This window comes from Thamnophis sirtalis, unplaced genomic scaffold, assembly GCF_051295495.1.
Source record: "Thamnophis sirtalis isolate CommonGarterSnake01/CBP01778 unplaced genomic scaffold, rThaSir2_p1.2 scaffold_5, whole genome shotgun sequence".
In the NCBI taxonomy this organism is placed as follows: domain Eukaryota; kingdom Metazoa; phylum Chordata; class Lepidosauria; order Squamata; family Natricidae; genus Thamnophis; species Thamnophis sirtalis.
The window spans coordinates 116,429,386-116,453,941 of record NW_028261385.1 but is presented as its reverse complement, the minus strand read 5'-3'; the positions used below and the strand labels follow the sequence as shown (position 1 = coordinate 116,453,941).

General features: G+C 34.3%; 1 protein-coding gene across 2 annotated transcripts in view; it reads right to left on the bottom strand.

Annotated features, from left to right (window-relative positions):
• Positions 1 to 24,556, bottom strand: part of LOC106548528 (adenosine deaminase RNA specific B1) — a 62,033-nt gene that overhangs the window by 6,656 nt on the left and 30,821 nt on the right. For both annotated transcript variants that reach the window (XM_087716705.1, XM_087716707.1), the window contains 6 exons: positions 20,999 to 21,073; positions 13,158 to 14,086; positions 9,593 to 9,707; positions 7,578 to 7,746; positions 1,590 to 1,738; positions 375 to 543 (listed from right to left, as the gene is read on the bottom strand). In XM_087716705.1, the coding sequence (XP_087572831.1) occupies positions 375 to 543; positions 1,590 to 1,738; positions 7,578 to 7,746; positions 9,593 to 9,707; positions 13,158 to 14,086; positions 20,999 to 21,073 (1,606 nt within the window). The remainder of the gene's footprint in view (positions 1 to 374; positions 544 to 1,589; positions 1,739 to 7,577; positions 7,747 to 9,592; positions 9,708 to 13,157; positions 14,087 to 20,998; positions 21,074 to 24,556) is intronic.

The following is a 24,556-nucleotide window of genomic DNA, read 5'->3' as shown; positions in this document are numbered from 1 at the left end:
CCTGAAACCTGGGGAGGGCAAAAATGGCCTCCCCCTGCCCTCCGGAGGCCCTTCAAAGGCCAAAAACCAGCTGGCCAGCACACCCAAGTCATGCATTGTGTACCCATGAGCTGCAGAAGGGCTGGATAAGGCTGTATGCAATTACCGACAACCACAAAAAATCTGTGGGATCATTTTGCTTTTTAAAAAGGAAGTATAGTAACAAGTAAAAGTATAATAGTATTCCTCCAGGAGACTTAAAATATCTATGTTACTTTCAAAATTCTCTCAAAATGAAATACGGTTGAAAACTAATAATGTCCCTCCTATGTCCCTGAGCCACAAAATGCTGTCCACCCCAAATTGAAATATCTCATTGTAAAAAGGTAGCTTACCTAGCTATCTTATCACTGCAAGACATAGTAAGTAACCTCTCTCCCTGAAGAACACCATCCCATGTCTGGATTGTAGTTGTAGAACGGACAGGGATCGTTCCTTCCCCAGATTCAATTTTTGTCCGTAGCTGACCTCTTGCTTTCCGATTTGGGTGTCTGTCTCCTTGATCTGAATCATGCAAGCCACCATAGTTACAAAACAAAGCATAACATATAAATATTAATTTTAATACAACTATAACATACATACATACATACATACATACATACATACATACATACATACATACATACATACATACATACATATGCAGGTCTTGTTGTATTTGGGACTTTTCCCATGTAAGATTGAGATTGTCTTGGCAACATTTCAGCAAGGTCTCACTCGCTATCTTCAGGCTGGGTTTTGGGCTTATTACTTATTACTTATTTATTTATATGGCACCTTTCATATTTTTATAAACAACTCAAGGTGGCAAGCATACCTGATACTTTTCCCAAACAACCATCCTGTGAGGCGAGGTGATCTGAGAGAGAGTGACTAGCCCAAGTTCCCCCAGTGGGTTTTCATGCCAGAGGGGGACTAGAACTCACAGTCTCCCAGTTTCTAGCCTGGTACCTTAAGCACTAGACCAATAATATTAAGCATTATTTTTATTTCTTATTTCAGCCAGGGAAGTTACAGAACAGAAAAACAACACAAAATATAGTGCAATTAGAAAAGTTATCATGTGCAATAATAATTTTACACAATGTTTTACATATACAGAATTGATAATATTATCTAGTCTTCATTGTTATCGTGGCATTTCATGCATTCAAGAAACTTTAGGATTTTTTCAAATTACCTATAACTTACATATTCCAATGCAATTTGCATACAGAATTAAAGCCACAATAAATATGCTGTTGTAGGAATGAATGGATTGCACATTATTACTATTCTTTACAATTGTTCCATGCAGTTATTTACAATTAAATAAATAAAATAAATAAATTCTACACAGAAGTAAATTGTTGTGTATTTTGCATGGGTGTTGAATAATTACAATGAAGTCATAGATTAATTCAGAAACATATTTTTGTATGAAGGGCCAAAAGTGGTGCAGGTTTTTTGTACTGTTCTGTTTTATATGACGGGACTTAGTTGATTTTGATTTTAGAAACTAGAAGAACTCTCTTTCACTTTATCAAAATAATCTCTACTGTTTATACCTTCTTGGGCAGCTTCATGTGGTGAAAAAATCCGAGCATCACCACAAGGGGAGGTACTAATATAGAGATGAAACTGCACATTTTCATCCAATTTAAAGCCACCTTGTTCTGACTTGATAAAAATAGATTTTTGCTGGTCTTCCTTATTGCTGAAATAAAGAGAGAAAATATTATTCAGGTTGCATGAAAGTACATACTGTACATCAAACAAAACCTAAAATTTAGCATAACTAGATCAAAGATGTTATGGTATTGCCATATTTATTATAATAAATCAAAGGGACTACTGAGAGAATTGCCAATAGAAGTAAATTATTCTGCAGATAATTAAGATTTTTTTGCTTAAGTAATTTAGCAGCAAACTGTACATTCAGTCATGGATTATATCAAAAGAAATTACAAACAGCTGTTGTTCACTTACAACTTAGAAAAAAACTATAAACAAATGGCTGAAATGGAGCCTCTGAAACCAACCAAAGAAAAATCAGAAAGAACATTGACTCATAAAGTTCATGACCAATGTCTATAAATTTCTCTTAACACACTGAATCCACTACTCACTTCCAAGTAGCAAAGTGCAGAAGCACTCTTATGTCAGAGCCATTTTCACGATTTTTTGAATATTTATACTTACAATGGACCACATAGAACTCATTATATTTCTCATAAAATTATTTTTCTGCACTCTTCTATTAAAAATTCTACCACAAAACACAAATTCATCTATTTTCCCTATTTTTTTCAACATATATATAATCTCTGTTAACTACATTTTCCACAAGTTGACCATAATGCAAAGCCATTACATTTTTCAATGTTCTCACAGAATGTATGTCTTTATTTTTTTTAAAAAACTTTGTTAGTCCAATATCTATTTGCTTTAATTCTTGTAAGGCTCATCCTAGAGACAACACAAGTCCAATCGAGTGCAATTATTCATTTGGACAGAATCTTGCCAAACTAAAGCTATAATTTCTAACCTACTAGATATATCTTGAGTGATTCTAGGGTGTGGCTACCCTGAATCTCTTCCCCATCCATTTTGGGATTGTGGAATCTCTGGGAAAGCTCTGTATTGCTTTTTGTGAGATGGGACAAAAATTGAAATAAAGTTATATGATATTATTTATACAGATTAAAGATCAAGATAGCTAGAAAAGAAGAAATACAACAGTTGAGTTATTTGATGAAGTTTAAAATAGATACATTGTTTATCTCCTAATGGACTTTTGTTAACATCCAGTAATCAACTATGGATCTTCTTCGGGCCGTCTAAAAGGGATGGTCCCCTTTCACAGAGCTATTAAATATATACAGCTCCAAGTATGGAGACATAGGTCCAACATGTAAACCTGCCCAGTTGGATTTTGTATCCTTAAATCAGGATTGAAATGACCAGGCTTTATAAATTAGTTTATAGATAAGAGGTGGGATATGGGAAAATAATTTGTTGTATTTTAAGAGAAGATGGTAAGTTACTAAAATTGTTTATACTGAGATGGAGACAGAAGTCATTTCTTCATATATTTATTTTCTTCTTCTTTATTATATTCTTAATTTTTTTCCTTATTTACTATATATATATACTATATAATATACCTTATTTCTTCATTGTGCCTTCTATTTTTTCTTTTGATTCTTTTATTTTAGTTTGCATTTAGTTTGCATTTTTATTGTTGTAATTGGGATGTAACGGGGATGTAACTTCCTACTTTAATGTTTACCAATATCAATAATAATAATTTATACTACACCAATATATCATTTTGATGTACATTTTAGCCTTTTATTCATAATTAAATCTGCACTACCACTTCCATTAGGAAATTCATCAATTTTATTCGACAAAATTAGATGCTCCTTCATTCAGATTTTTTATTTACTTCCCATCCCCCACAACACAAATAAATTGCCTTTCTTCCATTCACCTCCCTGATGATTTATTTTTTCTCTTACATTCCAGGTCACAATGTTCCACATGCCTTACTAATCATCAGACAACCACATCAATATTGACTTCTGCATAATCATTGTGCATGCATGACTATGTTTTAATCAAAGTGTTTTAGTAAATTCACAAAAGCGTACACTAGAGTAGTGATGGCGAACCTTTTTGGCACTGAGTGCCGAAACCGGAATGCATGTGCATATGTACGTGTGGGAGCACTGGAAACTTGAAGACCAGCTGGCTGGTGTGCATTTTTGGGGTGTTTTTTGGCCCATTTTCAGGCCACCTTTAGGGTCATTTTTCAGCCTTAAAAATGGCCTGAAAACAGTCCCCAAAACAGCCTGCTTTGGGGGCATTTTTGGCGTTTTTCGGTGCTCCAGTGCCCGTGAAGAGCAGCTGGTGCTCACATGCGTGCCCACAGAGAGGGCTCTGTGTGCCACCTCTGGCACAAGTGCCATAAGTTCGCTATCACAGCACTAGAGAATCACAAAATGCACCACATGTATCATTTCATATTAATGATAAGTATGTAATAATGTCTATTTGGGGAGGACATTTTGGCCAGTACGCCGCAAGCATGTTCTCACTATTCAATTTAAGCCAGACTATCTTGCAAGCCAACAGGTTCTTGCTTGCATGCATCAAGTAGGAGATATATGCAACATATAGTATTGAACTTAGGATACTTACATTGGACAATTTGGTCCACATGCCTCTGCTGTTTCCATTGTTTCCCCTTAACATTTGTCTCAACAAAAAGAAACCTATAATATACATTGAGCTAGCATACATTGACTGGTCTAAAGGCATCCAGTGAGCTTCTGTGGCTGAGAGTAGACTTGAACCTGCCTTTCCTCAGAGCTAATGCCAATTCTACACTTTAATTATTATGCCACAGTAGCTCTGATTTCTATAGTAGGCTTAAAAAGACTTGTGGTTCTTATGCAATAATTTTTATAGGCAATTGAAGTAAATTGGTAAAACTGGTATTAGTTCTGTTTGTGACCTATAGATTAATTTGAATTTCCTTTATATCAATGAAAGGCCACATTAAATATTGAGGAATTCAGAATATGCTGTTTATAATGTAATTTTCTGTTTATAACAATTTTCAAGTCACTTGTCTCCCTCTCCATTGTTATTATGATTAAGTTTGAAGTAAATTTCTTTAATACTGTTGAATATATTCATACTTTCCTTTAATTTGTTTAGTACAATAACACTATAAATAAAGAAAATTAAGAACAAATTATCTGTTTTGGTTATTTTACATTCAATTTGCTTAAAACCTAAGTTTCTGTTAAACCCAATGTTAAAATCTTTCTATGATTTTTCCAGTAGCTTTAGAAAATTTTATGTCAGTTGTGCCACTGTCTCTATGTCCTGTATTTTCAGTGTAGTACATATCCAGAAAGATATTAATTTTATAATATGCATTACCAATCTTAATTCTCAAAAATTCTTCATGAGGAGTTCTGCAAAATAAATTCAACAAGAAAACTTCGTCCTTCGTCAAGCACAAAAGACTTTCATCTCATATGTGAAAATCAGGGGAAAACTTTAGCATAAATAGTCTTAACCACCTTGTGGAAACTGGGGCCAAACAGATATCTACTTACAATAGATGTAAGTTCGACAACCAAAGACTATCCCTAAATCAACTGGTGATGCTACGAAAGAGACATTATTTTCTCTATTACAGTGTTTTGTAAAGTGTGGTCCTAGTATCAAAATTATTTAGAAGATAGAAAATTGAGGTGGATGGGACTTTGGAGATCTTCTGGTCCAACCCTATAGTTCAAGCTATACCATTTCAGACCATTTGTCATACAGCTATGACAAATGTCAGCCTATGTTGAAAAATAATGTTATATTAAAGCTTCTAGGCTATTACAGATATAATTTTTTCCCTTTGGGGATTTAAGATGACAGATATTAAGGTTCTTATTTCCTCAGAAGACAAGCAATCATACAATTTGCTTCAAAATATTTCAGACACTTTAATATATGATTGGAATAGTTTTAAAAATTAATTGTAACATCTCAAGAAGAAACACATGAAGCAGTCTCAAAATTCCACCCAACATTTACCAATGGAGCCTTGTCAATTTATGACTGCTGGTGTATATTTCAGTTCCTGCATATGTTTTTACTTCAGCCATTCATTCAGTATGGCTCCTCTATATTATGAATCATTTTAAAATAATGGGGACTACTTTTATATAAGGACTTTTATATTCTATCTATCTATCTATCTATCTATCTATCTATCTATCTATCTATCTATCTATCTATCTATTTATCTACCTACCTACCTACCTACCTACCTACCTACCTACCTACATACATACATACATACATACATACATACATATTATATACATATATAATTATTAAAATGTTATTCTACTACAAATAATGCATTCAATAGTTTCATAGAATGTCCATATAATTATGCATTATAGACAGAAAATCTCTTGAGAAGAACCTCATGCCATAGTCTGTGCAGAGCAGGCATTATTTATTTCATTAAATTGATGCTTTATTTTTTATTTATTGAATCCTATCTTTCAGTTAAATTAGCACTCAGGGCACCTAACAATAGTTACAACCAGAAGTGGTATTCTACCAGTTCGCCCGAACCGGTAGCAGAAATCGTGGGTGGCCCTGTCTACCCACCTCGGCTCTATGGCATCCCATTTAGGCCTTTTTTTCATTAAAAGCACATGCGTGGAAGGCTGAGCATGTGCTCACATTTGTGAACTGGTAGGGAAGGTAAGTGAAAACCACCCCTGGTTATAACATAAACATCTTAAACAGATGTTAACAATTAAAAATTTAGGGAAAAGATATTATTTCACAAAATCCAGAAAGAGTGAATATAAATCATTTCATAGCTTGGGGGCAACAGAAGAGAAGATTTCCTGCTTGCCAAATAAATGAGCTTCAAATAGTAGGGAATGGCATCTCCTTCTGAGGCTTTGTATCTAGTCAAGTCTCACAACAAAAGAGATGTCCTTCAGATTGTCACCAACCAGCATGCTTGCCAAGGATTTAGGCTTTAAACAGGCATCCATAGTATAATGTCCCAGTGCTAAAATCATGATAAATATGATGACTTCATTAGGAAAATCACAATTACCTACACCAGAAGTGTCAAACTCGATTTCATTGAGGGCCACATCAAGGTTGCATTAGACATTGGGGGAGTGTGGTGGTGTGGCCAGCTCAACATCAGTCATGTTGAGGGTGCCTGTGGCAGCCCAAGCCCTCTGCTAGTGAAAACGGCTCCCGAACTCCATTTTCGGTTGCGATGGCATCCTGCAACCCTCTGCCACCGTAAACAGAGCTCAGTTTTTGCTGGCAGAGGCACCGCAGGTCAGTCCTTGGCTGTCTCCAGGGCGGCCCCACGGGCCAGATCTAAGAGGGAAGACCTCAGGGGGAAGATCTAGGCGCCGGCCCTTGAGTTTGACACCCCTGACCATGTTTCCTAATGTAATGTCCTCCCCTGCTTTGGCCTCTTGCAGATACTCATAGCTTTGAAAGTTATACTAAAGTTTTAAAATGTATCCTATAAGCAACTGGCAATCATGTACTGATCATTCAGTAACACATTATATTTGTATCGTTAACTGATTAGCAGCCAAACTGCTGCATTTTGCACTGACTGCAATTCCCAGAAATTTTAAGCTGTCTTACATAGATATAGCCAAGCATAAATTAATGCTTAAAGATTAAAATTATTTTATAAGTTATTGAAAGACTGATGACCCCCACACCTGTCTAAGAGTAATCTAAAAATCTATAGAATGCTGCTCTTAAAACTGATAATAACACAAAATGAATTCCTATCTGCATTATCTCAGAGATGGAAAGAAGCATTAATTCAACTGCTATCATCTGAAAATATGAGATCAAACCATTTTTTTCCAGAATTAGATCTGATGAGGTATATTAGGTTTTCATAAACATTTATATGATCACAATATTCTGTGATTGATAGAACCTGACTCTGTAGCATAAAAGTGCTTTGAACTTACCTTAAATGTAGTTCAAGTTGTGTATAAAGAAATTTAAGTAGGCATCTCCGAGCTATAATTTCTGCATGGCAATCATTCAAAGCAAGACCACGGTCACTCATATATTCCCCATTAATACATTTTGTTCCTGTAGAAACACTTATAACCTGAGCGTCTTTCACATCAGTACCTGGAAAATCAGTTGCAGGAGAAAAGACTTATAGAAAGGTTTTGTTCCCTCCAGCCATCTTAAATATGTAGTCTAATGGACACTATCTAATAAAAATAATTATTTATTTAAATAATTAAATTACAAGTAAAATTTCAACTCTAAATAATTCTGAACTTTAAAGTAATCACAGATATTTACATAATCATAGATATTTAATACATAGACAATTCTGTATGGATTGCCTTTCAAATTTTGGAATCATATTAAAATGAGCAAATTATTAATTTGCATAGTCTGGATTTTATACATTATATTCTCAAACCATACAGCTATGTGCATTTCATGGATGGACTGAAAATATCCATATGATTAAGTCATTACTAGACTCAGATTACACTGACTAAGATAATTATTTAATCCAAACTATACATATTAGATACAGTGGGGCTAGTTCAGTGATGGCTAACCTTTTTGTTGCTACGTGCCAAAAGCATGCATGCCCATAATGCATTGCATGCCGACCCTCTGTTTTCCCCGACCCCCGCATGCATGCAAGACCCCCCTGTACTCCCCTCCCCCCTGCATGTGTGCATGACCCCCCCGCATGCATCACAACCCGTGTATGTGCGCACAACCTCCTGCAATCCCACCACCTCCCACGCATGCACACACGACTCCCCCATGCATGCATTGCAGAGACCCGAAAACCAGCTGGCCAGTGGAAGGCATGCATGATGGAGCTGAGCTGGGGTGATAGCTCATATGCCGCAGAAAGGGCTCTGTGTGCCATCTGTGGCACGCGTGCCATAGGTTTGCCATCATAAGGCTAGGTGAAAGTTTGTGAATTTTAGAGAAAGAATATTTAGCTTCCAGCCTTGCAGTCTTAGGCATTTTTTGTTGTATGTGACTTCTAACAATTAAACTATGTGTTGAATTTTTCATGCAATTTAGGATAGGAGATTTGATTGTCTATGGGCAACATCATTTAAAGTATCAGATTCTAATTTGTGGAATTTGAACAAATATGAAATGACAACTATAAATTTAAACTGGAAGTGTTTTTATAACCATTCTATTTACAAATTTTTAATCAATGCGATTAAAATAAATACATTTGTTCATTTCAATTGTTAGCTAACTGAAATATATATGGGCATGAATAAAACACAACTTTCTAGAAGTCAGAGAATTTAGGACCATTACTGATTCCTTTTCTCTCCCTTGTTCAATTTATCTCTCTCTCTCTTTCAATATATAATTTGTTTTACTAGTGTAACAATCAGTTCTATTTATGGGACAGTATAGTGTTATGGATTATAGGTGCCATGCCAAAAGAACGTATTTAAGTCAGTGAATTCCAGTCCATTGGGGTCAAAATACCTCTATCCTTTTAGTACTGAACATATCATGGATAAAATATACATGATTATAATATTTTAACAGTGAAACTGTCAATTATTCATTTAAGCTATATTGTATATTTAATAGCAATGCTGTTGTTAATTTTTTATTATATTAAATTTGGGATTATATAGTATTTGATTATTATAAATAACTACTTCATTTATATGATTAAGCAAAAGCCAAAAAGGGCTTTAAAATTAAAAATAAAAACAATGATTTGCATACATATGTACACATGCCCAATTAATTATTAATTATAATAAATTATTAATAAACAACATTTAGAAATTACAATTAAATATGAATTACTAATTATAATTTTTGGCATGAAGAGATTTCACATTATTAAATATGGGAAAGAAAGGGGAAATATCGATTTACCTTGATCACTTTATTTTGTATACAAACAAGGGGATAAAGAACCCAGTTGCATGGCAGGTTGGTCTTGTTTTGTTTTTACCTGTTGTCATGACAACACCGGCTAGCACTTTTCTACGTGCATGAGGTGATGTAAAGTTATCTGTCAAATCGCTGAATTTCTCTACGACCAAGCGTGCAACAGCATCAGCTAAAACCTGCAAAAATATATTGGTATGTTGGACAGTTCAGAAACACAAATCTTTTTGGACTTAAAAATGAACACTAAAAACCTGTCCTTGTAATGTTAAAATGAATTTATCCATTTGCATTGCATTATCATGCTATGTTCTATGGCATCCTTTAGAACAGAACAGATAATCAGAAACTGGAATGATGACCCAGATATACTGTAAAATTAAAAGGAATTAAAAGGAATTAAAAAAGAATGAATATCTATCTATCTATCTATCTCTATCTATCTATCTATACATACATACATACATACATACATACATACATGCATATACATATACATATTTGTACATACATATACATATACATATTTGGGCATACCAGGGGTTGTGACACTAAATACATACCTATTTCCCTGGCTCAGCTGATAAAGGAGGAGAACCTTGTGGCTTAGTGGTTAACACATCTGCCTAATATGTAATACAGCCCAGGTTCGAATCCCAGTAAGGGTATGGCTAGCTGATGAGAGCTAAATAGCTTGAAATAGATATATACTAGTCTCCCTTTATTTATTTATCAGCACAAATACAACACATACACATACACATACATATACATACATACATATACATATACATATATATATATTCCGTAGTCCATATCGCTAGAAAATCGTAAAAGGATAAAAACTGATTTAAAGGAAGATTCTGCTTCAGCAAGGTCAGTCCTACTTCATATAATTGAAGACATTCATTATGATTTTTATCAAAACCACAAAATTGCTAAGTTTGTACAGTATTTCAAATATCTTAAGAATAAAAGATTCCTTTAAAAAAAATCAAATGAAGAGTTTTAAAATCATCACAGTAAACTACGTATTAGATGTGAGAACTATGAAATACACATTGAATATAAACAATAAATGCTAAAAAGGAAATAGCATAACAGAAAACTGACAGTTATTTAGTTAGTTACTAGCTGGATCTTTCATGTTGCTGAACAAAATCCAGAATTGGCCAGTTCAAATATAACATGTTTAAATAGGGGGTCAAACAATAGGAAAGAGAAATTACTTTACCAACTGCTCCCTAATACCTCCCAGAACATAGATAAAAACTATTACAAATTCTCCATTTTTTAACCATTCAAATAATCTCCCCTTTTAAAACAACACAATATTATTAACTGTCAAAAAGAAAAACTGATAATTTACTGCTAAATCCATTAAAATAAATAGTGTATTTCTAATTGTTAGAAAATACTATTATTTTAGATTTCATATTCTAAGAACCGTAACTTGATTTTCCATAATATCAAGCAGTAAGCACCAACTGAATTGGGCTAATATACATCAAGTTTTTCCTAGAATTGTCTATTCTAAAAAAATTTACATTTAAAATTGCAAGAATGCCATAACATCCAACAACACTGAGTATACATAATAAACTTCGTGATTCCTTTATCTCTGATTTTATGTAGATATGTATGTATGTGCCTACCAGTCAGCCTTGACTCCTGGCCACTCCTTGGACAAGTTTCTGCAGTTTCCTTGGCAACTTTTTCAGAAATATATTTGTATGATGATCAATATCAAACTATTCATATTATTTTTTCAAGTATTAATAATGGGAAATATATAATCATGCTATGGCACTATTATGAAAATGAACTCCATACAATTTTAATTTCCCCCCTTCATTCTTATTCACATAATTATTCAGCAGTTGGGGGTGGGGTGGAATTCTATACATCTTGATCTTTTGGCTAATGAGCAATGGAATGTTTCAGTATTTCCAGGGATTTGGGCCTGATTTGAACAATGAAACTGCCTTGCTCATTTGCTGGGTTTATTTTTATGGGAAATTTGGAGGTTGTAGAGGCCAACCAATCTAGAACTGCAGAACTGATATGATATGCTCTGGGCTGTCTTGTGATGACTCAGTACATTTGAAAAAATAGCTGGATAACTGATGAATAGGACAACTGTAACACAATGAATTTAATTAAAAAATGGGCTTGAGATTTTAGAATTTTATTTCTTTAGGCCCTATATTATTTGAAGGAGCTTTTCTTGTGCATACTTAATTCCCCTTTGATGAGTCTACTTAATGTGTCTTTACATAGATAGCAACTTGGGAGCAAACTTTCTGATATATACCTTTTCCTCAACCTGTAAAGTGTGTCTCCCAAAGGTGCACTGTCTACTACACTCCTTCCCCCACCCCCCAATCAGTTACAAAATCTTTTCAGAACTTTGGTTTTTCATTGCTGCTATGCTTAAGGTTTTACATATTTCTGATATTTTATTTTTATTATTTTTAACTCTAATGCTTTAATATAGCTGTTTAAACTTAATTTATTTAGGCTAAATTGTATCTCATTCTTATCCATTCAATAAACAAGTAGCACACTTTACAAACAAATTAAATTAAATCTATGAGCAAAGATGCACTGAAGTAGAATATAGACATTTCTTTCCTGCCTCAAAAGTCTCACGAAGATTTAGCAAGACAAAAAGACACTGGTGGCAACATCTCCAATGGTTCAGACAGCTCTTGGTTCAGCATTCCAGGATTCTTGGCCTTACCTCTGCAATCAGCCGGTGGCCATGTAGTACTAAGAGGCATTACAGAAACAATGAGAACAAGTGTTGTTTGTAAAATTATACAGAGGACTGCCATTTATAGCAACATTGGACTCTATAACCCTAAAGGGATCCAAATGTCCCAAAATTCTAATATGTCTAGGAACAGAGACAGGGCAGTTTTACCTCCTAAATGGATAACTAACATTTGATCTGGTGATGGTACAAGCAGTGTCCTTCATTATTATCATGTGCAGTCAGGGAAAACAATGTGTTTGAGAGCTATTCTTTATTTAAAGAAATAGCAGACATTCACATCTATGGGGGAAAAGATGCAATGGGTGACCGAATACCAGTGTTGGCATGCAACACTGCAATGCATACAAAGCAGCATACAAAGTGAAATGCTTATAAGGAAGTGACTACAATCATTAGATGAGTCATCTCAAGTCTTGCCTATCTAGAAGCAGTTACGTGCTTTACCAGTTGATTTTAGCAAGGCATTATTAAGTTATTCAAATTACCATGGCTTTCTGGCAAGCAACATTGGTATGATGTTTGTTCATATTGACAAAACAATATTATAATAGTAGTTCCACCCTATCTTAAACATGTTTCATTTTGCACAAAAATAGAATTTATCAAATCATACCTAAGGCTCAGGATTACTATGCCTATTTTCTTAGCAATATAAGATATTCTCAGGAATTAAAAATCATAACTTTTCCTCAGCATTAAACACAAATATAATTAAGAGACCTGGCAGAAATATATTAGTAGTATACAAGAATGTTATAGCTTTCCAGATATGTTTAATTGGAATTACAATGAAAACAATCCCAGCACTGTAAACATTTGCATCATGAATACCCTGTACTGTTTTTCTCACCTGTGGCAAGTGTAACTGGAGGCCTTCACTAGGAATAGGTTGGTGAGATGGTGTTTGGTCCAGCTGCATATTAAACAAAGATGCGAGAGCTGACTGAGCTGCCCGAGCCTTTGCCAGTTTTTTGTTCCGTCCAGAACCTTCAAACGTTTGGCCATCCACTGACACAGCCATTACAAAATTCTTGGCATGACTCTCTCCACTTTCTGAAATAAATTCATACTTTAACCCTGGTCGAAGTTCATTTAGTATCATCACTGGATTCTTCCCACTGGTTGATGCATATGGTGATGGGGCAGGGAGAGATGACTGGATAAAACTACTAGCCACAACAGATGAGAGGCTGAAATCTGGACTGGAGGTAAAGGAACCATCTCCATTGGATTCCAAGTAAAAGGAATGGTCAGACTGAACTGGATTTTCAAACCCATTGAAGAGGGTGTCTGAGAAATCGGCTTGGTCAGAAGTAAAGTCTGTATTTACCGAAAGAGTTCTACCCATTGCTAGATGAGCTTCTGATGCATTAGGAAATTGCACAAAGGACCTCAGAGCTTTCTCAGCCGCATGGAGTTTTGCTTTCTTTTTTGTGGGGCCAGACCCTTCAAACATCTGCCCATTAACTTCTACTGCCATCACAAAAATTGGAGCATGAACTGGTCCAGTTTGGGAGAGGAGCTTGTACTGTAAGCCAGGCTTGATTTCATTTAGCTGCATCAGGGCATTCTTGGGCAGCACTGGACCTGGAGTTTTCTTTTTCTTCTTTGGGCGGAACTTGGAATGGCCATTGCTTCCCTCGTCCAACGGCCGCTTCCTGCTGCTAGTGCCTCCACCATTAGGGAGCTGATTCCCCTCCCCAGCACCTTGCACAGTCCCATCTTTAGGTGGAATGTTGTCCATGTTGCGGTTCTCTTTAATATCAGTGCTGCCTGAACCTGTGGTGCCCAGAAAGAGTAACTTACAATGCCTTCATTGCAGGACCTTGTAAATGTAAAATTTAGAGATTCCTTTATCTACCTTTGCAACAGGTTAAGTGATGTGTGCTCAAATATTATTCATTGATTAACCATATACACAAATTATTTAAACATTTTGTGCTCATTCTAAAAGCAGAGAAGCTATTAAAATATTAAAGTATATTTTAAAATATATTATAAATGATATTCTTAATTCTAAAATGAAAACAAACTATCAGACATCTTCCACTTGCAATAGCACTTAGACTTATATACCGCTTTACAGTGCTTCGCAGCCCTCTCTAAGCAGTTTACAGAGTCAGCATATTGCTGCCAACAATCTGGCTCCTCATTTTACCGACCTCGGAAGTATGGAAGGTTGAGTCAATCTTTCTAGAATCAAGCTATTTGCTCATCTCTATCACAAAGAAGAAATTTTTTCCTTTGGAAAAAAAATGACTGACAATTTAGTCCTTCAAATTGTAGTCCTGATACCAGACTTTAACTTTCAGCATTCCTCTAAGGAGCCTTATATACATGAGCTCCTCTACACAGATGGATATTTACCTGGCCATTAAGTTTTCCTTCATATTAATGCTGAATGTACTAATGAAGGCATTTTAGAATTCAGCCAGAAATTGCCATCTTGCTCCTTTGAATGTATGAGTGGTCCTTCTGATAGCCTGTTTTCCCGAAAATAAGACCTCCCTGGATAATAAGCCCAATTGGGCTTTTGAGCACGTATGCTAAAATAAGCCCTCCCCCTAAAATAAGCCCTCCCAAAAATATTGCAACACAGCAGCAGCCATGAGGTGACCACCTCGCCACTTCCTGCACCTCAAAAAATAATAAAACCTTACCGAAAATAAAGCCAAGTGCTTACTTGGGGTCAAAAGTAAATAAACCCTGTCTTATTTTTGGGGAAGCATGGCATATGACTGTTTCAAGTAAAATTTAGGACACACTTTTTTTTTTAAAAAAAGAGCCATCTTTATTAGGAATATATTTTTCTGATATCTATAACTATGCTTGCTTGGAGAACTAACTACCAGGAGTTAGTCTGTAGTCTTTTAATTGGGTATTTATTTAGAAACTTCAATATCTATTATGTATGCTGAAAGCATAAACTGGAAAATAGAGCTATACAGAAACTAGTCTCTAACGAAGATAGATACATTCCATGAAAAATGAAGATAATAATAGTCTCTGATTCTTTTAACAACACATACACAAAAAATGACCTTCAGGAATCCTAAAGCCACTGCAGGATGGAAAGATAGAAAAAATAGACTAGTACAGGAAAAGCTTTTTCAGAACTCAATCTGTAACCACACTTTACTTAATGCATGGAAAGAAAGAGGAAGAATTTGAAAGGAGGAAAAGATATTATCCTGGCTGTCTTATAAAACTAAATAAAGTGTATAAAAGAAATACATCACACTTTGATTTCCATCAAAGTACAATCTTTCATGACATGAGTAGATATTTCTCAGTTTAATTTTTTAATACTAATGTATTACCTTGATAAAATTACGATGCACACACGCACACACACAAACATATATAGACATACATACTGTACATATGGGGTGGGCGAAAGGGAAAGAGGCAAAGACATAGAAACAGAGAGGATAGTTTTATATCAACACTTTCTTAGGGAAGAATGGATGCAAAATGGGCATGTTAGGGAGTATCATAAATGAAAATTCCCTGGTTTTGTGATTGCTTTAAAAAACAAATTTGGAGCAAATTTGACAGAATGAATTAGTTTATGAATGTATGTCATTATGACATGACCACATTCATACTTATTTACCATCTCTATTTTAAACACATCCATTATTTCTACTTATTTCCTTTCAATTTGAATCCCTAGAATCCCTGAATATTATAAACTGCTGTTAATCTGTATATTATAAGGAAAAATATTGCAATTTAATTTGATCTATAGGTATTAAAGAGGCAAAGATGTATAATCAGACTGAAAAAGGGTAAATAACACAATTCAGTTATATGCATAATAATCCCCATTCTATTCTGTACAAGAGAATGGAAACAGAAATTACCACTACAGGACAAAATATAATGAGCAAAACATGTTAAAACTGCACACATGCCTGGAATATAGGACTATGGGGTTATAGGGGAAAAATCATAGGCAGAAGAAGAGCGTGTCACAGAATCAATATATCTGGCATGAAAAAAATAAAGCTTTAATTACCCAACAGATTTCCTATGAGTTAGCATTACTATCAGCTAATGCTAGATTATACCATGAAAACATACAAATGGACTTAGAGTGAAATGAAGTAATTAACATTAACTAGAATATCTAATTTAGATAAACTTAATACAGGTAATTATGTGTAGATTTAACATAGTATGAAACATTTTTTCAGCTATCACCCCAAACTCAATGTATAAAAGAACAATCTTTCCAACACAGACATCATAAGATATTATGACATTATATAGATTGGATTAGGTTGTTAGAATTATACTAATGAAATATATGTTAACGATTGGATAAAATTAAAAAGGCTCTATAAAAAATAAAAAAAGATTACATGAAATAGCAGAAAAACAGACTAATATTTAAAGGCAGATGTCAAAAGCATACAATATAGGCAGGTCACTAGACAAACAACGGAAGTTAAATATTATTGGACAGGAGAAAGTTCACTTCCTCTTATTTCCTGGAGTGCTTCCTAAGAAGAGTAGGATATTCTACTCCAACTGCAACCCCCTTTTCATGCTTTTTAAAGCTTATTTAGCGGCAATTCTCTAATAGAGATTTTGGCTTCTTGACGCTTTCTAGGGCTATTGTCATGAGTTAAGCTCACACATAGCTCTACCAGCTCTGGTAACCTCGCCATTTGTAGGCAGGTGAGGGCAAAGAAGGAAGGCTCCTTTTAATTCCGAAAATGAGTCCCAATGAAGAAAAATTAGGGCACTTCCTGCTGCTCAAGTGTCCTCTCTCTTATCGCAGAGTTATCTGTCACTAGTTGCTCTGTGATATTGAGCAAACAAACAAAAAGACCGCAATGACCTATTTTGAGGATTTAATCTGTCAAGTTGGATATACCTCTATTAAATAAATAGTTTAAAACATAATCTTGAGTTAAGTAGTCTTTAAATGCTGCAAAGGATTGCCAACAATTATCTTCAAGCTACAAACCTTACGATACACACTACAGTACTGCAAAAATGATGTGAATTTTATACTTACAGTATATATAGTAATGCAGACCGTAATCTTCCATGATTTTTAAATATATTTTTTCTATGTTATTATTCTTTTGTTAAAACAAGATACTGTATTAAATGCCAAAGCCTTAATTGTAACCCAGTAATTCATTGCTTTTTTAAAAAAAAAAAAAATAAGACACCACATTTTTAATTCGATGTACCTAATTCCTGCAAGGAATCCAGTGAAAAGTGATATTGGGTTTTGCTGGAGAAAAATATTCTAAAGATTTAAAATTTTTAAATGCCTGCTACACATGCAAACATTTGATCTCCTGGATAACATATTTAAATTTGTTTTAAACCTAGTAATTAAAACATGCACACACCACTTCACCTAGTTGACAAAGCTGATGGAATGGCTATTAAATTTTCATTTATAACATCCTCCAACAAAAGCTTGATAGGTTACTCCTTTCGGTGCTCAAAAGAACAAAAAATTAGAAGAAGTTGGAGAGAAAGAGATTGGTAAAACATAGAAGTTAAAAAGCAAGAAATAATACTTTTACAATAAAGGAAAATAAAATAAAGTTTTGCGTTTCTAAAAACAATTTCCTTTGTAATATGTTTCACTATATCCGATATTTTACCTCAAGGGACAATCTGACAGATCGTATTGAGATAAAGCACATTTATATTCATATGATATAATTTGGAGATTGTACATGTTTAGAACATTTTTGTCCCAATAAAAATTTCAATCAAATAGTTTGAAAGTTTCAGATTGTTTCAAGCTGGACTGTCAAATATGTGAATTTGATTATCACTGGACCAAAGGAATGTTTTTACCATCAACCTTTTGAGTTGTTAGAAAATATTTTTGAATTTGTTTTGTATTAAGATAAATATGCATGTCCATAGGCCCTTTAAAATAAACAAGAGAGAGATTAATTAATATTTCAGCATTTCTATAACAGCCCAATATTTAAGGTCTTTTTCATTTAATACAGGGCAGGAATCCGAGAACAATCCGGCAGAAGAGGCCAATTCATATTGCTGTAAGTCACAATAAACATTAAAATATGAAATTAAAATATGATTAGAAAATTTAACTAAATAAGAACCTGCTCTTCTAGTATAATTTCTTACCAAAGTGGACAATAGTAGCAACAACATCATTATAGAAATTAATTGTACAAACAGCAATAGGTTTTTGTAAATTGTAATTGTAAAATAGCAATAGCTATTTTAAAGTTTAAAAAAGGAAATTGTGTTAAAATATAAATCTTATTTAGCCTACAAAAGTCTTTTTTCCTTTTCAGTATTTATTTGCAACCCCCTTCTCTCAATATTGAATGAGACGTTTTCATACATGCAATTTTAACAGGTAAGTTTAAACCCACAAATATAGTTTACCATTATGCTATAACATAGAAAAATCTACTGATATATAAGTGAACAAAAGTAATTCAGTGTTAACGTTTAAACCAAGATGCACATACACAAATATAAAAAATGGAAAACCTAGTGGTATCATGAGCCTATTGATTTTGCAGAAAATATATATGATTCTCTCCCTGGTAATAAGAGATCTCTCTTTATAAATCCTCTGATTTTGCAGCTTTTGTCAAATGAAGGACAAAGTCATATTTACAGAACAATAGCAATCAGTTAAAATATATTATTTAATACTATAATCTAAAATAAATATATTTAATATTTCTTTTGGCATGTCAAAAATAAAATACAAAACTCATGACACACAAACAAAGAGTACTCAGAAAACTCACTTTTTAAAATAAAAATGAAAAATATACATTAAATTTTGCATGCAATGGATAGGATGTGGAGAGCTATTTTAGTTACCTCAAGGAAAGTTCTATTTTTAATGATATAGCATAAAACTGAAAGTTCCCTTTATATGGCATGCACAACCCAGATTAGTAGAGGATCTAATAGGATCATTCTGTTCACTCCCATTCAGCCCTATAGTCTAAACGGGTTTTGTCTCAGAACTTGGGAGAATCTGCTCCTTACTGAGACAGGAAATAAAATCTAGAGCCTCATATCTTTTTCTAGAAGCAGAGAAGATTCTGGAAGGCAAAGCTCATCTAATCTAGAATATACATATGCATAAAAGGAGTAGGGTTTAGATCCGAAGACCAAGTTCACCTCTTTGCAGATGTTGACCCCACATCTAGTTGCTGTTGGCTTACTGCAAGCTACCTAGATCTCTGTAATAAAAATTAGTAGGTGAGACAGGGTTTCCTTTGTAACACAGAACCCAAATAAGTGATATTGGCATTTCAAATGTATTAAAGAATCTTCTTGTAAGAAATGTTTCTCAAAATATTTTATTTTTTTCTCAGATGTACATAAATTAAATATGGGAACAGGGATACTATACATCTCTGCAGTTATTTCACATCTCTGCAGAAAGAAAAATGCTAGCTAAAGCCCTGAACAACAAAAGACTACAGTAATCATAGCTTCTATAGCAAGCTTTGTGAAATCTTGATAAAAATGGCTGAAATATTTTTTTTAAATTGTAAGAACATAATAATTGTATTATGATGATTATATAAATAAAATATAATTATGATTATCATAAATATTGTATGATAATCAGATGACTTTGAACGTAGTAGTTTAACAAAAATGTTGCTAGTTTCACAGAAATAAATGATGATCTACAACTTTTTATATTCAATATCTTATGCTTGTCTAGAAGGGGTAAAACTGGTTTTAAAAACTAGAAGAAACAGAAAACCAGGTATAACAAAGTTTAAAAAATAAACAAAAACATAGTTATGCATATAATTTGATCAAGAATAAGAGCATAATTGAATGCATGCCTACTTATAAACTCAAAGAGTTCAATACGAATGTTCTTTAGTAGTTAATAGAGCCCTTCCTCGAGGGAGATGGGAGGTCTAGAAATAGGTAAAAGTATAAGTTTCCCTTGTCCAGTTGTGTCCAACTCTAGGACGTGATGCTCTTCTCTATTTTTTGGCTGAGGGAGTCAGCATTGTCCATAGACATTTTCTGTGGTCATGCAGCTAACATGGCTATACGCTAAAGGCACATGGAATACCATCACCTTCCCATCAAAGTGATACCTATTAATGTTATCACATTTGCATGCTTTCAAACTGCTAGGTGGGTAAGAGCTGGGGGAGGATCAGGAGCTCACCCCATTGTATGGCATTCAGCTTTCCAGCTGACAAGCTCAGTGTCTTTAACTGTTGAGACATCATGCCCCCTGGTCTAGAAATATGAAATATAACTAACTAACTAACTAACTAACTAACTAACTAACTAACTAACTAACTAACTAACTATATAAATGAATGAATGAATGAATGAATGAATGAATGAATGAATGAATGAATGAATAAATAAGCTAAGATTAACTAATTTACCAAATTCAAGGGGACCTAATTATCAGTGAATATGCATTCTTTATATTCATTCAAACCAAAGCAACTAAATCTTTAAGTGAAGGAAATAGACCACATATTCAGTGGTACTAATGTACACTTCAGAGACTGCTCCTTGTGCTTAAATGCTGACACTGTATCTTACTGCATGCAACAAAAAATAGAAAAAATCCTCATTTCATTAAAAACCTGAAAGGAGATTTTCTCTCTATGAAAGGGAATTTAACAGAAGTACTCTGCAGAAACCATACTGAGTACACCTTACTCATATTTTCTTCATCATCTATGTTCATCATGAAATAGTTGTTCAGGCTTCTATACTGGTGCAGATGACTTTTTCCTGAAAGATAAAACAGAATAATTTTAGTATGTTTTAGTAAATAATATTTGGTATTATCAGCATGAATATTTAAATATATGTTACAATATATATTATACAGCACTGTGTTTCATACGAATGTTTATGTTCACATAAATTACATTCTAATACTTACTGATAATTGGAATTATCCCAGATGAATGTATGTTTTTTAACTTAAAATCCCGGTCTGTTTTTAAGCAACTTAAAGCAAGGTATTTTTATTTTACTTTATATTATTTACTTATTTAAAAACCCAATTGGTTGGGTATGTATCTTTTCCCTTTAAATCCTCACAGTAACTCTCTGACCATGATAAAAGTGAGTAAAGATCAATCTGTCTGACTGTGGTGAAATGGGAAGATACTGTACACCTTGATCACTTTCTATCCTTGCCTTCAGAGGTTGTAGTATCAGTTCAGAAGCTTTCATCACTGGAACCTTTCAAGAAGAGACTGGACTGCCATCTCTCAGAAATGTGTAGGGTCTGGAGGAGGAGCCAACATCACGACGATACGGACATGCGGTCTTGATGCTCCGAGACTGCAGCCGAAACTTTTGCTGCTGGGTGGTCCAATTGGACCTAACCGTCCCGCAGAGACGGTTTAACAGGAAGAATACATCTTGCTGATCTCAGGGACATCGCAAAGTCCCTGATCAATCCAAGAGAAGTTCTTCAAGCCAACGACAAAAAGTCCAGCCACCAGGCTGATGAAGTCGGGACAGAAAGAGAAAGTGTTTCCAGCTGGTGAGGAATTTTTACCATTTTAAAAGAGACTGCCTATAAAAAACTTAAAGTTAATTTAAATTTGAGAACAGAAGAAATAAGCGGCGGAATTGAGCTTTGAATGGTTTTGGACAGTGGGTTATTTACTTTTTAAATGTTATTTTCATGGATGGAATTTATGCAAGCCTTTTAAACCGAATGGATTAAGTTTTCTTCTTCTTTTTTATTATTTTTTGCAACTTATGGGCTAAAATTCTCCTTCTTCATTACTGCATGTGTTTTTCCCCTTTTCTTCTCTATTTCATTTAAGAATTTGACTTTTTTTAACTTGGAATAAAAAAGATACAAAAAGTAACAAAGAACATTGTAACTACAGAGGGAAAGATGGCACTGCTACTTAGAGGCTGGAGGTTTGTGTATTGGAAACAAAACACTTTTACTTTCCTCACTGATTATTATGGCTTGGCACTTCAAGGTCTCACTGTTTTGTCTATAGAGAATGATACGAAGAAAAGCATACAGATGTTCTTTTGAAGTATATCTTTAATCAGAGAAAAGTGAAAATAAGACCTTATTGTGAATTTATGCTTAATCTTGTAAAAACCTTCCAAACCAGAGCAGCCGTGTTTGTCAGCTGGAGATAATAGCACAATGTCAACAGCAGAAAGAAACTTTAAGTTTGCAAAAGATACTGTTAGAAATTCAGAAATTATCAAACACATTTGAGAGGATGGAGAAGAAGTTGGAAAATCTAGAGCATCTAACAGTAAAATATGATGAAGAAGTTGGAGATGTTTATCAAGTGGAAAAAGTGGATGTTAGAGTCCTAAAAACCGAAGAGAAAAATGATTACAAAGAAATTAAATCTGCTGATATCTATGGTGATTGGTTTGTGTCTGGAAATGGAAAGATTGGAATACAGAAAGAGGAATTAAATGGAAGGGAACTCTACCCAGATGGCAAGATGCAGAAGAAGAAAAAATAAAAGAATTTATGGATTTAAAGAGAGAAATTTTGTTAGCAACATCGTTGAAAACACCACTGACAATTAAAGATAAGCTGATTAAGGAAACAGAAGGTGGGAATAGAAATTACATGAGAGAGAGATACACTTTCTGCAGTATGTAAAGAAGGAGGATTCTTTGTGTTGTGTCTGTTTTGAAAATTAAAAATTATATGTATGTATGTATGTATTGTGTGTGTGTGTGTGTATGTATATATGTGTATGTATGTATGTATATATATGTATGTATGTATGTATGTATGTATGTGTGTGTATATATATATATATATATATATATATGTGTGTGTGTGTGTGTGTGTGTGTGTGTGTGTGTGTGTGTGTGTGTGTGTGAAATGTGCAGGATCTCCTGTTGCATGGGGGGTTGGACTAGATGACCTACAAGGTCCCTTCCAACTCTGTTAATCTGTTATTTATCTGTTATTTATTTATCCTCTAATTACAAAGCAGGTAGTATGAACTATCCTAGACTTCATACATTTATGGCTCCCTATTTCATTAGCTCTTTATTTATTCAGTCATAAATTAACTGAGCTTGAATCAACAGACCATGGTTAGTACTTAGATAGGGGAATTTTACCCAGGGAGATAGACTAGACTGGGTACTTGAAAAAATGACACTGATTCACTTAAACATAATATTTTCATACATTTTTGATAAAGTGTTTGCATTTAATGTATTTATCAATGTAAAATATCAATACAATTAAAGAAATATATTAAAGTTAGCACAAATAACCACACATGGGGAGGCAACATAAGGCCCAGAGTCTCCTTAGCAATGAGAGGGGCAGCATATAAAATTAATAAATTAAAAATAAATTAAAATATTATACTCCTGTAAGAATAAATACTTAGAATTCTGTCTAAATGAGAAAGTTAATAGCTTAGAAAGGTTATCTTAAAAATATTTTATTTAGATACGAAATGGCTTATTGTGGGATAAGCATGGAATCTTAAAAGTTGCTTAAAAGTAGCAGAGTTAAAACAATGCAGCAATAGTAAAAGTATTAGCAATACCAATAGCAATAGCAGTTAGACTTATATACCACTTCATAGGGCTTTCAGCCCTCTCTAAGCGATTTACAGAGTCAGCATATTGCCCCCACAGTCTGGGTCTTCATTTCACCCACCTTGGAAGGATGGAAGGCTGAGTCAACCTTGAGCCGGTGAGATTAGAACCGCTGAACTGCAGATAACAGTCAGCTGAAGTGGCCTGCAATACTGCACCCTAACCACTGCGCCACCTCGGCTCTTCCATCTACAGTTCTTGATGAGTTGTATTTTCCTGTAAGAACAGGTATACAACTTGCACATTATCCTGGATTCACCCTTCTTGTTAGAGTAGCAGGTAGAAGACTTTGCAAGGGAAGTCTTTCACCAGCTTTGGTGGTCCACCAGTTGTGTAATTACTAGAACAGGGAGGCACTGACAACCATGATTAGCAGCCTTGTCATGTCCTGGTTAGACAACAGCAATTTGCTCTCCTTCAGATTGCCCTTAAGTCCTCTATAGCTGTTGGATAATGTAGCTGCTATTTACTGCCCATTGGAAAACAATTTAGCAGCAGTTATGTTGCTGGAACTGTACTGGCTGCTGTTGAGCTTCTGGATCCAATTCAAGAGATTGATCATTATCTATGCAACGTATCCCATAGCTCCAGTTTTTCTTATCTTCAGGGTCACCTATTCTATACTAATTGTGCCCATCCAATATT